Source organism: Trachurus japonicus, chromosome 16 (genome assembly GCF_045865225.1).
Source record: "Trachurus japonicus isolate A0001 chromosome 16, Traja_1.0".
Classification (NCBI taxonomy): domain Eukaryota; kingdom Metazoa; phylum Chordata; class Actinopteri; order Carangiformes; family Carangidae; genus Trachurus; species Trachurus japonicus.
In genome coordinates, this window is record NC_140922.1 from 3,960,839 (window position 1) to 3,977,244 (window position 16,406).

General features: G+C 45.7%; 1 protein-coding gene across 2 annotated transcripts in view; it reads right to left on the reverse strand.

Annotated features, from left to right (window-relative positions):
* scap (SREBF chaperone) overlaps positions 1-16,377 on the reverse strand; it is a 50,055-nt gene extending 33,678 nt beyond the window's left edge. The window contains exons 1-5 of one of the 2 annotated variants that reach the window (XM_085803471.1): positions 16,059-16,377; positions 11,373-11,573; positions 4,754-4,874; positions 3,601-3,758; positions 1,784-2,004 (exon numbers count right to left, since the gene is read on the reverse strand). In XM_085803471.1, coding sequence (XP_085659597.1) covers positions 1,784-2,004; positions 3,601-3,758; positions 4,754-4,874; positions 11,373-11,573; positions 16,059-16,156 — 799 coding nt within the window. In that variant the 5' untranslated portion in view covers positions 16,157-16,377. Of the gene's footprint in view, positions 1-1,783; positions 2,005-3,600; positions 3,759-4,753; positions 4,875-11,372; positions 11,574-14,792; positions 15,323-16,058 lie in introns of those variants that run through there. The other variant, XM_085803470.1, reaches the window with a different exon arrangement.
* Positions 16,378-16,406: the final 29 nt, after the last annotated feature.

Here is a 16,406-nt window from a genome sequence, read left to right on the forward strand (position 1 = left end):
TCCATAGCGGGGACCCTGTGGAGGCAGGGGCTGCTGGGATATACTCAGCAGCTTTCCCACGGCGGTGTGACTGGATCAGCTCACTGTGAACAACAACAGTATCAGTCTGACTGGACCGGGCCGCCCAGCCGTCCCTGACTCCAGCTCCACAATAAGCTCCCCACCTCTAAATCACTCGAGGCGCAGGGCTGAGCCGGCTGTCAGCAGCCAGAAGACGCCCGTTTGGTTCACTATGTCAGTGGGTAAAGTTTTTCAGGGAATTCAATAAGTTCTCAAGGAATGAAACTGTGTGTTCTCTGTCAACATAAAAGCCTCTTAGTTTGCTGATGCCACTAATCTCCCCACTCACTGCCTCCCTACAATTACCCCTGCTGAATGACGGCAGCCTCCTTCCAACACAGCAGAGCCGTCAACAGAATAAAAGGACTGAACTCTGCTTCTGATATTTCTGACCGTGACACGCCTCTGGTCCAGGCTGGATGTGATGGCTAATCTCACGGCACGAGACAGGAAGCGGAGTCAGAATTTTTCTAAATGAAAACAGGCAGGTTAGGAACAGTGTGACAACAAGACATGTGTTGTACCAGTGCAGGGTGTTGACCAGCTCTGTGTGAGCAGCTCAAATACGTTCATCAGGTTCTGAGATGTTTTCCATATCCAAGTTAGAAACACTGTACATGACCTCAGCCTTAAAGGTGAAGTGCCGTTTCTTACAACCTGGACCTTATTTCTGGCATCAAATACGGTGGTTTACTCACCCATATAACTTTATCATTAGGAGTCCTTTGGACAATGTTTAGATCCATTCCAGAGCCACGTGTATCCATATAGTGGGAGTGAATGGGGCATTGAGAAGGCAGCCTCTAAATAACACATTATCTGCTGCAAAACCTTTTTCTTGATTCTTGATTTTTTTTGTTATGATTCACTAGTGCTATTCCCCTTTGGGTCCAGAGTTTCCTGTTATCATCATCCGGGTCTGCAGATTGACCTACTAACCTCTGAACTGGATGATGTCATCTCTGAGTGCGGCTGCAGCACGGCTCATTCACTTATAATACCCCTGGCTAAACAGTATTGTTCTGTATGTAATTGTTCATAAAGCAATTTTAAGAAAGGCTTCTTTTTTTCCTGCGACGGTCAGCTTGAGGTTGTGGACGAGGACTTTGAATATGATGGACGTCCTCACCGAGTCTAAGGACGAGCAGCTCTTTGAAAGGAGGATGTGGAGGCAGAGAGAGGAACAGCTGGCCAGAGAACAACAAACCGCTGCACATTCACAGATAGATGCTAACTGGTGGTGTTGTTGTGGAATAGCACTAGTGCATCATGACTAAATACTGGTGAAATGAATGGGCTTCGAGGTAGATAATGTGTTATTTAGAGGCTGCATTTCGGTGCCCCTATCACTCCCACTATATGGATATATGCAGCTCTCCAATTGATCTAAATATCATCCGAAGGACTCCTGATGACACCAAAGTTATATGGGTGAGTAAACCACCGTATTTTATGCCAGAAATAAGGTCCATGTTGTAAAAAATGGCACTTCTCCTTTAAAGCTTCACCCAACCTTTCAGAACAAATGCACACAAGGTGATTTAGGAATGTGAAAGAACTATTGCCCCACTTTTTAAAAATGGAACCAATAAGGTCAGATTATTTTTCTTGACTTTAAAGTCCTCAGTTTCTGTTTGTCTCCAGGAACTTTAAAAGTCAGAGTGGCCCTGAACGCCTCATTGTGTCCGTCAGCGTGTGGGTGGTCCCTCTCCTCTCCACTCACCTCGCAGTGTGGCCGACGTGTGCAGGCCTTTGGGTTCATGCTTCTGGATGGTCTTGAGGAGGTCGGGGTCCGAGTCGAACAGCTCCCGCTGGTTCTGCCAGTAGTTGCCGGGAGAGACGAGCAGGCATCCGTGCTCGGGAAGCACCGATTGCATCCGCCGTAACCCCGGAAACAGGTCCGTCACCTGGAGACATAAGGTCTCCAGACTGCGGACCCCAGAGCTGACGGAGGAGAGACAAGGAGAAGACGGAGGTGAGGAGGGGGGAGGAGGTGGGAAGAGCAGAGTAACAACACACGCAGAATGACAAAGGCTCCAAGCAGGAGCAATATTAAAGGGATAGTAACATTTTTTTAAAGTGGGGTTGTATGATCTCCAAATAGCCCCTAAGTACTTTAATTGCAGTAGCAGACTCTCTAGTCTACACTCCTCCCGTTAGCAACAACCCAAAGAAACGGCCTATTTTCACGGCCTAAAAGAGGTTTTACCTGAAAAAAAATACACAGTTCCATTGTTCACTATAATATCATGTTTTCCAGCCCCTCAAGGTGCTAACCCTGGGCCGGAGGGATATGTGAGTTGGTTAGGTCCAAATAAAAACTGTGTTTTTCCTGCACTTTGAGGGGCTGGAAAAAATTATATTATAGTGAACAATGGAACTGTGTATTTTTTTTCACGTAAAACCTCTTTTAGGCCGCGAAAATAGGCCGTTTCTTTGGGTTGTTGCTAACGGGAGGAGTGCAGAGAATCTTCTACTGCAATTAAAGTACTTAGGGGCTATTTATAGATAATACAACCCCTCTTTAAAAAAATGCTACTATCCCTTTAATCTACCATATTCATTATCTTTAAATTCTAAAACATAATCTAATGAAGTGGCATGCTATTAATCAGAGGTTTTGGCTGTGATCACAGCTTCAGTAGAATCTGCTGCTCTCTTCAGCTTTCCAACAAAACAACAGAGGGGAGGGGTCTACATGGGCCTGATACCAGTGTTCAGGACAGAGCAGCTGTCAAAAAGCACGTGTCCCACAGAGTCACAGACCTCAGGGTTCACAACCGATCGATGTTTGCTGGAAGTTCGCTTTTCTTCCTCATAACTCAAGGTCATGGATGTTTTTCTTCCACTCTCTAAAGGGAAAATAGTTTTGGGTTCAAGGGTTCATTGTGAACTGCTTCATGTGGCGAAGGACAGACACCAGTGGATCTTGAAAACAACAGTGACAGGAGATGTCAGTACATCAGTCTGTTCACTCAGCGCTGTTTTCTTCTGAATCCGTTCCACTTGTTTATTGAGATAAAACCTGAATCAATGAAACTCCAATCCACATTTTACTGCCAACGGCAGCTTCTCACATACACACACGCTGCTGCTGACGCTCAGTTAATGCACAGACAGCGGGAAGCTTAAGGTGGGTCAAGTAGCCTACTGTCACAACAAAATGTCAACTTTGTTAACTTATTGAAACTGTCTGTATGTTTCTGTGATAAAGTCTCTTTCGGGGACAGTCCCCAGGCTGACCTGTCCCTGGATAAAGCTGTCCCTGAAAATGTCCAAATCTGGTCCAAAATAAAAAGGAGAAGCCCGAGGCACAGCCCGACCTGAGTCATTTGTAGCTACATATTCCTGCCGAACGCGACTCGAACTGACGCGTCCGGTCCGGTGGGCTGGGCCGGACCGGCCGTTGAGAACTCAAACCTAAGACCATAGGACTCCATGACAGGCAGCCCAGTCCAGAGAGCAGAGGAGAGAGAGACAGCCCAGCAGCAGGTGTGTGTGTGTGTGTGTGTGTGTGTGTGTGTGTGTGTGTGTGTTCACCTGTCAGAGTGGACGTGGTTACGTATCTGCTCCAGCAGGCTGAACACCTGACCCAGCGGCGAGCGGAACACGTCCACCGGCACCAGGCTGCTGTCCCAGGGAGACACCGCCGCCTTCACCAACACCTGCTGGATGTAGGCCACCGGAGGACCCCGGTACTGCAGCGCGCACGCACACACACACACACACACACACACAGGCATGTTGAGACATAACATCAGATTGGTTCTGTTTGACTGAACCTGCAAAACCTGCTGTTCAACGATTCCATGTGTATTGTGTATGTCTGTCCTGCCTCAGGGCCGTTATATCAGGACGACTGCCTCCACTGGGACAACGTGAGCCGTTCCTTCACGTCTGCCTTCAGCTTTCATACTTAAAGGGATAGTTCACCCAAAATTCAAATTTCACTCATTATCTACTCACCCTCATGTCAACTAAGGGCTGTGAGTAGTTTCAGAGTCCTCCGTTCCTTCTCTGAGTTACAGGGGGGTCGGCGCAGCAGTATTTGTCCATATAATGGTTGTGAATGGATACCAACTTTCTTCGTCCAAAAAGACACACCAAAAAACATCCAAATACCTCCATACTGCTCGTCTGTAATGTCCCTCTTGTATTGAAGCCCCGACATGGGAAATTGTTCCGAAAAAAATTAAATAAGTCTATGTTTTAAGCTTGTTTGTAGCGGAAGCTACAAGTGTCTCAGTTCACTGCTCTTCCTGTGTCTTTGCACTGACCGGCGGAACAATTTCTCATGTCGGGGCTTCAATACAAGAGGGACATTACAGACGAGCAGTATGGAGGTATTTGGATGTTTTTTGGTGTGTCTTTTTGGACGAAGAAAGTTGGTATCCATTGACAACCATTATATGGACAAATACTGCTGCGCTGAGGGTGAGTAGATAATGAGTGAAATTTGAATTTTGGGTGAACTATCCCTTTAACGAGCTGTCGTATTAACAGGGAGACCCGTCTGTATAGATCACAATCTTTTAGTGAGGACGTCCCCTCAGGCTTCAGATTCGAGGTGATGGACACAGTGAAGCAACAAATATAATGTTTAGACTTTAGACTGATGCTAAAGCTGGGAGGTACTGTGTATAACCGTGTGTGTGTGTGTGCACACTGCCCTCTCTTCTCCCCAGACCCCTACCCAGTCAGGCCGTTCTCCCAGATCTCCCTGGGGCTCATGGGAAGGGACGCTGTAGTCTCGCACCCCTGTGGTGAACTCCACGGGACCCGTCCCAGGCAGGGGGAGCCTCAGTAACGGATAGCTGAGAGAGAGAGAGGGAGGGGGGGGCAGAGGGTTAACAGTTATGAAACACAAGTGTGAGAGTGAGTGAATGAGTCAACGTGCAGATTCAGTCTGTCCAACAACATCTTGTTTGATTGTCTGATAATCATAATATGAAACTTTCTCCTAAGTAAAGAGCCCAACTTTAAACACATGTATATACATCACAATAGACATTTATAAAAAGGACAAGATAAGATAAGATTTGTTCATCACAAATTGGAGAAATTCACTTCATACTGGGACAACTGGGTCAAACATGTCACGCCCCATAGGACTGATTTTATTTTCACAAACCAAAGACTGTGGTGTATGAAAAGGATCAGTCCCACTGGTACATAGTTTTTTATTTATTTTTGTTGTCGTTGTTTTTGTTGTTGTTATTGTTGTTTGTTTATCTCCTCATTGCTTGGATATAAACCAAAATATTATTTTGGCATTTAGGGCGGACAACAGATGTAAGATGTACGAGCCCATATGATGTACTGGATGTGAATGTCTGATTCTAAATGTTAATAAAAATAAATGACAAAAAAAGAAACTTTCTCCAGTCTGAAACTTGCATCAACTACTGATCAAAATGTTTCCATACAATCAAAAGCACTCAGGGTCCCACTCTTTTCTTGAAATGGTTTTCCAGGACATGTCCAGCTGCTACAGTCTGACAGACATGTTACTACGCCATGCTTTGGAGAAGTCTTCTTTTCTACACTTGTACCTTATTTTGTAGATGATTGTTTCTATATTTATTCCTCTCTCAGCCCCAGAAGTCTGATTTAAAGATGAGCAGTCTATGGCTCTGATTTATCTATAAAATAATCTCTTACAGCCTTAGAAAGTATGAGAAACGTATCATAGAACAACACAAACATGTTGTTTTTGTTTTTAAGCCACCCCCACTACAGCTCTGCTGCTCCTCCACCTGTCACTCAGCAGAAAACCCTCATGGTCCAATACTGAAACATTCAACAACTCAAGGTGTCTAGTTTTTCTCACTGGGCACCAAATCCTTGGTGGGGGCTGAAAAAGTCCAACAGAGCTCTGGGAGCTGATGTCATGATGTGATAAATAATCTTCCAGGACAACTCAAGCTTTTCCAGGACATTTGACTTTTTTTCTCATTCTCCATGTGTTTTCCATGACTGGAAAAATGGTCGACCATTTTACAGGTTTTCCAGGGCGTGTGGGAACCCTGGCACTGTGGATATTTTACAACCCATTAGACATTACTGCTGATTAGGGGTGTAACGGTATATGTATTCGTCCCGTGCCGTCACGGTACGGGGGTCACGGTTCAGTGCACACAGTCATAGGACGAATATGAATATTAAAAAAAAAAAAAGTCGAGTCCTCACTCCAATCTAGGTGGCAGTAACGAGCCTCAAAGCTGCCATCAACCGTCATAGCAGACAAAGAAGAGAAGTGATGAGAGTGTGAAGCAGATAGAGTATCTGTGTGAAGTCAGAGGAGCTGCTGCTTCATATGTCACCGTGTGGCTTCTCAATGAAACAACGGCAACAGCGACGGCTCGCGACCGTAGACTGAAAGCAGCTCGCGACTGGTCGACCGGACAAAGTCCGTCGACGATGTAGAAACGCATCAAACACGTTAGCGCATGTCCCCCCCCCCCCCCCCCCGCAATCCCACATGTCAATCACTGGTGCAAGGAAAAAGACAACTTGCAACTGGCATCTCGCCTAAATTAACTGTGTAAACCAACATTGATGTTAGTTTCTGATGTTAGTTTCTTGTTTTTTTTTTAATAATAGTTGCCAGTTGTCAAGTGCAAGTTTTTTTTCCTCTAGAATTAATTGAATGGCATTATTTTTTTTCTACTTTTATAACACAAGACAGATTTTAGTTTTACATTCAATTAGTGTCTGTTGTACCGAAACCATACCGAACCGTGACCCCTGAACCGAGGTACGTACCGAACCGTGACCCCCGAACCGAGGTACGTACCGAACCGTGACCCCTGAACCGAGGTACGTACCGAACCGTGACCCCTGAACCGAGGTACGTACCGAACCGTGACCCCTGAACTGAGGTACGTACCGAACCGTGACCCCCGAACCGAGGCACGTACCGAACCGTGACCCCCGAACCGAGGCACGTACCGAACCGTGACCCCCGAACCGAGGCACGTACCGAACCGTGACCCCCGAACCGAGGCACGTACCGAACCGTGACCCCCGAACCGAGGCACGTACTGAACCGTGACCCCCGAACCGAGGCACGTACCGAACCGTGACTTGTGTGTACTGTTCCACCCCTACTGCTGATATATAAACACAGATAGCTGTATTCTGCTTGGTGCTACAGCTGCATGTTAGAGGTGAAGGACTGCTGGTGATGTGTGCTCAACATGAAACCAGAGCCTGGGGCTGTTCCTGACCTACTCTGGTCTACCTGGAGAGACCCCCTCCCTCTTTCTCCAGGAAACGGGTGGGTGGGTCCTTATGAAACAGGTTAACTACTTGTTTTCCAACATACTACTTACAGTATGTGCTCACCTTGTGAATGTGAATGTGTGTGTGTGAGGCAGTGAGTTGGGTTAGTGCACACAGTGTCCTCCTGTCCGGCTGAAGGACAGAGCTGCTTTCTCTCTGCTTGCTGATCGTGTGTAACCACGTTGCAGGTTTTGACAAAAACACAGCTCATTCTGGTCCTTCTGAAAACCTGAAGGCTGTGGGAGAGAAACCGTTCGGCGCTCATGCGTCACTAAACCCACGTCAGACTGACAGTACTGAAGTGTGACATCGTACCGGCCTTTACCGCTGGCGGTCGAGTCGGGACAGAGCACCTCAAGAAAAGCTGCCCACAGGGCCGAGACACAGTTAGCACTTCACTGACTGAACCTAAAGGCTGTTTCAGGGTTTCTGCAGGTCTCACCAGCTCAAATTTAAGACTTTTTAAGACCGTTATGGATGGATTTTAAGACCTATATCATGATTCATCATGACAAAACAAAAGACGTACAAGGGAAATGTGGAGTCACTAAATTACTTGCTAAGTAAATTGGCTGCAATATCTAAGTTGCACGTTGGGTTGTTTGTAGTTGGAAATACATTCAATAAAGCACAATGAAGTGTCACAGGAGCGTTTTATTTAAGCAATATTACCCGAGAGGGTGTGCTTGAATGTTGATTATAGAAGAGAAACACACATTTCAGGGCCACTGATTTGTATGATCAGATAGATCAGATGCTGTAGCTAAAGAGTACAGACTGAAAATATGATCATAAGCATGTGGGAGCCTCCTTTCACACCTGACAGCACATCAAGACCGAGATGAGGAGAAGTCAGAAGTGGTGGAGCAGTAAAGTGTGGCCTGAAAGAAGCCCATGGTGAAGCAGAGGAAACGGGGCAATGACACTTAATAAAACAACAAAGATAAAAGGTGTAACAACCATCCCCACCCTGTCAGTCACTGTTTGACCAGCTGTACCAGCATGGTGGTTTAAAACAAACATTTATGAAATGACTCATATTCCACCTAAAAACCTGCTCTTTCATCTTATACCAGTTACATAATTCAAACTTCAACCGTATCGATAATAGTCTAAATGTAGACTTGGTCCAAAATATTAGTTTTTGCCCCCAAAAAAAGGTGTTTTGGCTGTAAAACCTACACACTTCTTCACACAGCCATGCACATTCACATGCAATGTCAGGGAGTGAGCATCGGCCCGAGCATCGGCCCGAGCATCGGCCCGAGCATCGGCCCGAGCATCGGCCCGAGCATCGGCCCGAGCATCGGCCCGAGCATCGCCCCGAGCATCGCCCCGACCATCGCCCCGACCATCGGCCTCAGCCTGACAGATGTTACTGTTCTGTTTACTACAGTTGGCTCTGTTGCTTCAGATGCAAAAACACTATAGAGGTCAAATGAGTAAAACTGAGATATTTCTTAAAAGGAAATAAAAGAATCCATGTCCTTTTGTTTTGTTATTAAAGGACAATTCCGTGCAAATTCAACTCGGGGCTGTATTTTCCTAACATTTTAGGTCTACAAGAAGGAATCTGAAGATTTTCAGTTTAATTGCTCCTGTTTTGTGGTAGTTGTGTCTGTCCATGCATCGCCACGGCAGCAATAAATGGAGCGGATCGAAGTTCCACTGCTAAGGCTGTTTACGTCCCTCAGAACCGCAATTTCTTTCCACAGACAGCGTCAGATGGCTCCTCACATGCACCGAGAAGTTTATTATACTGGCACGGATGAAAAAAAATCAATAAAGGCCTTTGTGTATTGTGCAATGAGACAGTGAAGGGGAGTGGAGGGGAGGGGAGGCTGCATTTACAGTACCATACAGTAAAAATGTGTGTGCATTTATGCTAATTAGAAGAGCAGTTTGGATAATTACAGATTACAGGACTGTTGCTACTTGTATCAGGTGAGTGTGTTGAAAATGAATCCTAAACCGAGGAGCAGTTAATAAAGTTGCTGAGTCACTGGCATCGATCAATAACATTATCAACCTCCTTGTATAAATATTGCTTATTTGCCCTTTAGGATTTTTTCGCTGGTCATCGTTGGGACGGCAAACTTTCCCTCTGTTTCCCTCCTTCACTTCCCTCTCTCCCCCGCTGCCTCCCCCGCTCTCCAAGGTCACTGTACCTCCACAAAGGCCTCTTTTGTGTGTAGCGGCCCCCCTCCTGACAGACAGATGGAGGGACAGGCCTCCCATTCTCACAGGGCCATTTTCTCACAGCCCCCTCTGCCCTGTCCTGCCTTAAACATCCCTGTCATCCAGCTCTTTTCTTCTCCCTTCACCCCGGGTGCCGCTGGCTCGTCCATTTGTTTCTGCAACCCCCCCCCCCCCCGCTCGCTGGAAGATGCTGCGCGGACGGCACGCAGCAGGTGCATGTGTGCGTTTCGGATAGCTGAGATTGTTTTTACAACCAACTCTCTGACCTCTGTTCTCTCTTTTGACCGGTGGTTGAGCAAGAGCAAAGGATGTGCGTGTGTTAAGTGAGTGTTTGTGCGCCGCTGACGACGGGGCGGGGGGGCTGTTATGTGAGTGCAGATGGCCGGTTCAAATGAGTTGGGCCTGTCCACACATCTTTCTACTATCAAAAGCTGCCTTGGTTTTTAAAAAGAGAAATTCTAAAGGCCAGGTTGTGCTGGAAAAGTAAAAAGGAGTTACTTTTGAAAAACAGGCTGTGACACTTGAAGGCCGGGTGAAAAGCCGGCCGTCACACAGAGAGGTGAGACGTGATACTTTTTCAAAAACCTGCACAATGGTGCACATTTGCAGACCGTCACAGTGTTGCAAACTGTGTTCGTACACGCAGCGGAAAATGCAACAAACTGTTGAGAAGAGCTGGAACGAGAGGCTGAGCTCCGCGCAGGTGGCTCAGCTTCACATGAAGTGGGTGTGAAGGCCGACGGTCGGGTTGGAAAGTTACAGGAACGATGAGAAGAGATAATCTGATGCTAGAGGTGAGGAGGTTCATCTGACAAGCAGCTCTGATGGAGGATGACGGGCCAGAAACAGGTGGGAAAGTCTGTGTATGAGTGTCCACAGAAACTTGTCAAACTGCTCGAGGAGGATAATCCCCTGCTCCGCCACTGAGCCTCATGTTAAAGGGATAGTTCAACATTTTGTCAAATTGGCCCATTGCCATAATCCCTATAGTCATAGCAGTAGGTTCATTACCTTTAATTGTTGGTGCAAGCTGTTTTCAGAACAGCCGAGCCGAGTCACAAGCTGCTCAGAGCTACGCTACGGAGGCTAATGGGATTTCTTGGTTTCCCTCATCAAACTCATCAAATACACAATCCAACAACTCCACAACGCTCTGGTGGACAAGTTGTGACCTGCACATTCACCACGCTATGAGATAATAACACAACGTTACCAGACCAGAGTTCTTTTTGAGGCAGAGACTACTTCCCGGAAAACTGCCCCTGACAGGAACACGCATCAGCTGTTTTGCATGAATTTCCCTCTAAAACAACTCTGTGTGGTAACGTTGTGTTATTATCTCATAGCGTGGTGAATGTGCAGGTCACAACTTGTCCACCAGAGCGTTGTGGAGTTGTTGGATTGTGTATTTGATGAGTTTGATGAGGGAAACCAAGAAATCCCATGAGCCTCTGTAGTGTAGCTCTGAGATGCTCTCGGCTCCGCCGTTCTAAAAATAGCTTCCCCCAACAATTAAAGGTAACAAACCTACTGCTATGACTATAGGGATTATGGCAATGGGTGAATTTGCTAATATGTTGAACTATCCCTTTAAGCGAGTCAACTACATGCACAACTCCTAAGCAGTAGTGTATTCAGCAATCTAACTGACAAGTTATTGACAGTAACTGCACTGTCAGCCCTCTTTATTGTATCTAAATGTGAGAATGTAGATATGATTTTATAACTGCGTGCGTTATTTAAAATGTTTGCTTCCTGTTGATGCTCTCTGTTTCTAACTGTACATCAAACTCTGAGCATTAACGCACAACCCCCGACACTTGACCTACCAGCAGGTGAGGATGCTGGCCGAGGTGAAGAGGATGATGGGTACTGGGTAGGAGGCACACAGCAGCCCGTGGCGGTAGAAGGCCGCAGAGATCTTCTCCCTCAGCTGCTCGCGCAGCGTCATCCTGGTGGGCGGGGTCAACTCCCGGCCATTGGGAAGCACTGGGCGGCGGAGGACGGTGCGCCGCGGGGCATCCAGGGACCTGTTAGAGCCAGACAAAGACATCATCACACCAAGTCACAGAAATTATGAAACTATTACTTTTTATCCTTCAAAATCTTTATGACGTTAAGTGGCTAACGTTTGTCAGAGTCTTTTTTTTGCTTTTTGCTTTTTTTTTTGCCTTCACAGACTTTAAGAGAAGTCTTGTGAGAGGCAATTATCAGTAATTTATTTATCCCAAAACAAGATATTAATCCATTATCATCAAAAGCATTTAGAGCTGAAACAAAACAGATTATTCATGTCCAGCCCATTTCAATAATCCTTATTGTTTCAGTCTTTCTACCATGTACCATGTCAAATGTGAGGATCTGTGGCCCTCTGACTCAATCAACAGTTTACCCGTTATAAACATTCAATCTGAAAAAAGCTTAAAGGTCCAGTGTGTAAAATGGGGAAAACCCTGATATCTAGCGTTCAGATTCTAGTTTGCATCACTCGCACTCACCCCTCCCGTCAGCAAGGTGACGGTGGCCTCCGAGGACAAAAAAACTTGTTTACCACGACTGGAACGACTGGGAGTATTTCAGGAGCATGGAGCCATGAGGTGAAGATCTAAACCATTTTACCACATGTCTGTTGTTTCCTACTCCTTCTTTCCTTCCGCCTTTTTCTCGGTTGGTTTATTTATGAATGCTAAACTTGTGAAACCTGCTCTCTGGTTGGCTGGATTTTCCGTTCGGGCTGCCGTACAAACATGGCGACGCAAGATGGCGACACTCTTTAGAGCAGGAGCCTTGCTAGATATAAAAGAATAATTATAAGGCTACGAAAACCAAACACATTTTATTTTATAGAGATTATACACTTATACAAATATATTGGGTATATATATGGGTAGTATATTCAGATTTTGCCAATAAACCTTGACCATTATTACACACTGGACCTTTAAGTCCTCACTTTTAAGAAGCTGCAACCTACCATAAATGTTTTCAATCAATTTTACAAGGAGTGAGTAAAGAAGGACCTGACTAAACCTTGTGCCACTACGTCACTGTTGAAAGTGGAAGGAAAATGCCCTTGAGCACCATCCCAGAGGTGAACCTGTGTATATGGTGAATATTTTCTCTCTAAGAACTTCTAACGTCTCTCTACTGGTGTAGGTTTTCATCCCAATGCTGAACATTTTTGAAGCATTTTGTGTTTTTAAAAGCAAAAAAAATCAAAGGTGTTGCAGCCTTAGAAAAGAGCGTCCTTTAGTTTTCTCCTGGGACTAGAAGCTGAGGTTTAAAATAAATACATCCAAAGAAAACAGTAGCCATGGAGTCTTTTTTTTCTATGAATGTTACTTTGCATCTGAACAGGGTGTACAGTATGCTGTGGTACATCTCCCCTGACAGACAGACACACAGAGGCTGCTTCTCACAGCCCTGCTCTGTCTTTAACACGTAATTAGCCGCATGCTCCGAGTGTTGGCGCGCCGCACATGTTGCCAAACGACAGGCACCGTGTGTTTTTCCTCCAGAGGTCACGTGGTAGACAGCACTTAAACACACAACTCATTCAGCACGCCAAAAAGGTGTGGACACATTCCTTCCCTAGAAAACATGCAACTCTGGCTGAGCGGCTCCACTTGAGCAAACTGATGTGCAAACTCTCACTGATCACACCTGGATAAAAAAAACTTTAAAAAACAGCCGGCAGCAGGTTCCCCCAGATAACAGCCTCTTGTTACAGGACAGTGAGTAAATTCCTCTTTCACTCAGGTGGAAAAGCACAGAGGGATTTCTTTACATCATTTAATAAAGCAAAGTATTCACAATCGCTCGTGCGTGCTTCTTGAAATACAAGCGCCGTGTGGTTGCGAAATGAATATCTTAGGGTTTCGGTGAGTAAGCTCAAGACGTCACTTTAACGTGAGAAATTTGAGTCTGAGTATTTACACAGCTAGTGGGAACTCAAGTAACCACATGCTGTAAATCCATTTATTATCAATGAAGAAGCCCTTGTCCTGAGTCCTCGTTAGTGATGGTGACTTATTTCTTTATCAATACCTTCACCAGTGTTTAAATGAGTTGTGTCATTATTGCGGCGCTGCTACCAACTGTAAGCAGATGTAACTTTATGGTCTCCTGACTGCAGCTGGCCCATTATACAGAAACACAGAGGGACATAGAATTTAATAGTGTGGCCACATAGTTCAGCCTTATTCATACCACTCCCCAACCCAGATATGAGTGAGTATCTGATATCAGGATTACATCAGTCCATGTCAGGTGCATCTCAGTAAAGTCAGCCGTCTTCTCCATTGTAGCCCAGACTAAGAGCCCATTTAAAGGCTCAGGAAACCTTTGAAGGTGTTTGGAGTTAATCAGCTGATTAGAGTGTGACATCATTAGGTTACTATAGTGAACTTTTTCACTGTTAGTCTAAATGTTTGAGATACTGAATTTTGGGTTTTTGGGTAATCATTACAATTAAAAACAATTCACTTTTTGAATTAAACTACTGAAATAAATGAACTTTTCCATGATATTCTAATTTATTGAGATACACCTGTATATATATAAATAAATGTGTTATATTTTCAGAGGCCATTGTGCCTTGGTACCTTGGTTTTATCTGAACATCAGTCCAACTGTGATCAGTTTAACCTTAAAAATATATCAATAGTTTTGATTATAAAGGCCAGATGTACACAAAACTATGTGTGTAAAAATATATATATATATTTTTTTATATATAGCTTTTTTTCAGATTTTGATCCTGACACAATATGACCCCACTCAAAGTCATTAATTCAATATCATATTCTGACTTCTTGAAACAGCATGACCCACTGACATGAAGACTGACTGAATGTCAACACAAGCAGAGGAGCTGTGTGAGACCTCTAGGCGGGACACTGCATCAGCTCAGCCTGTTTCTCAGTATCAGCTCCAGCTCGCGGGCGGTCAGGCCTCTCTGCTCAATCTCAGCTCTGCTCTCTGTTTGCTGTTTGCTCAGCAGACAGGTTCAGTGCTGCCTGTCCTGTTAACATGTTTAACTGGATGCCTCCAGCACACCTCCTGCAGCTGTAGAGTATCTCCTACTGCCGAGTCTGACCCGTATCAACTCTGTCGCCTGAGCTTCTCACATGATGTCCATAAGCAGCAGCGTATTGTTAGTTAACCGTGGCAAAGTACAACAATACAGCTGTGTAGTATCAGCTACACCGTACCCGTCATCGGAGCCTCATGCAGTTCTGAGACCATACCTGCTGATCGGGGACCAGGTTATCTCTCTGGCTTGCAGCCGTTTATGTCCAGGTTTTTTTAGCTTTAGTTGTGCCTTGTGGGTAACATAGTGATTCCTCCTTGACTCGGGCAGAGAGTGCGGCTGCTCGGCTCTCCCCCCTGGGAGCAACGGAAACATTCCCCGGGAGGAATTCGCCTCAGGAGTCTCTTGATCTACTGTTATAAATACACTATACAGTAAACACGGCAACGTCCCGGCAAGCTTGCACAATGGGCTCTGCAGAGGTGGAAAGGGAGCTTTGAAGCCTGCTCTCCGTTCCTGCAGGACAGTGGAGCCACGGCCGGGTCCTGGTCCCGCTCTGCGTCTTGAAAGGGAAAACTTTCCACGAACGCCTCCATCTCTGAGCTCGTCTGTCCAGTTCACTGCGTGCTGTGTGCCGTTACGTGAGTGGAGCGGCGAGGCCTGATTTGGCAAAGGCTCAGCAACATCTCCGTCAGTGAACTAATCCGGGATTTAGCCGATCGGAAACTCAACGAGCGGGGCTGGGGGCCTATGGCCACCCCCCGCTGCTTCCCCTTCTCCTCTGCACACAGCCTTCAACCGGTCAGACACACAGACTTTGCAGCGTGCTGAGACATTCACATCTCCAAAGCATCACGCACTTGAGGCAGGCTTTGAAACAAATTGAAAAAAAAAAAAAAAAAAGATAACCATGGCAGGAAATGAACTCCACTGGTAAACTGTTGTTGTCTCAGGCTGGTGAGTTTGTGTCCTCTTCAGCCTCTTTGGCAGATGACCAGCGATTGTTTGGAAATCCTATTCTGTCTGGCCGGATGGTGTTTGTTGGGCTATACCGGCTACTACGGCTGAGTGAATTGAAATAACATGTCTTGCTTAAACCCAACAAACCGACCACAAACAAATCTTTACGACAAGACCGTGGAAAGTGTGTCCATACATGCTCGGCAACTGATAATCTAACAAAGAGCGGTCTATACGGCTCCCACGTGAGAAGCCAGCACACTTGCTTGCAAAACAAAAACACAGCTACGGACACGACACACAGGGTTTGACATAGCAAGAACAAATTCAGTTAGGGAGATCGTTGTGGGTCTGTGCAGCTTAATTGGGTGTCTTGCAGATTAAGGTAGCTTTATAGAGCCACATGCCAACAACATCACTGTCAGCACACTGGCTCATGGATGAACTGTAGCACAGCTATTTGAAATCCAAGCCAGCACATTTAGACTTACAAATACAGACTTGACAAAAAGTGACATCTTACCTCTTTTCTACACTTCCCAAAATGCCCAGCTTGAAGGCATCTCCAGGGTTTACAGGCTCCAGTGGCATAATCATAACAAGCTCTTTCATGCAATACATTTACACGCCTCATCTATATCTACGCACAAATTACTGCAAAACAAAAACTACCCAAAAGCATTCCTGAGAGGCTTAAGCTGCATCAATTCTCCGTAAGATGACTGCATTCAGTGTCATAATTGCATAATGCGAGAGCATGCCCCTCTGATCAGTGAAGCCCATTAGTCCAGGCTCGATGTGGATGAGCAGATCACTGCAACACAGCCTTTTACAACCAGAGCTGATGATAAAAGAGGGGACTGCCCTGTCA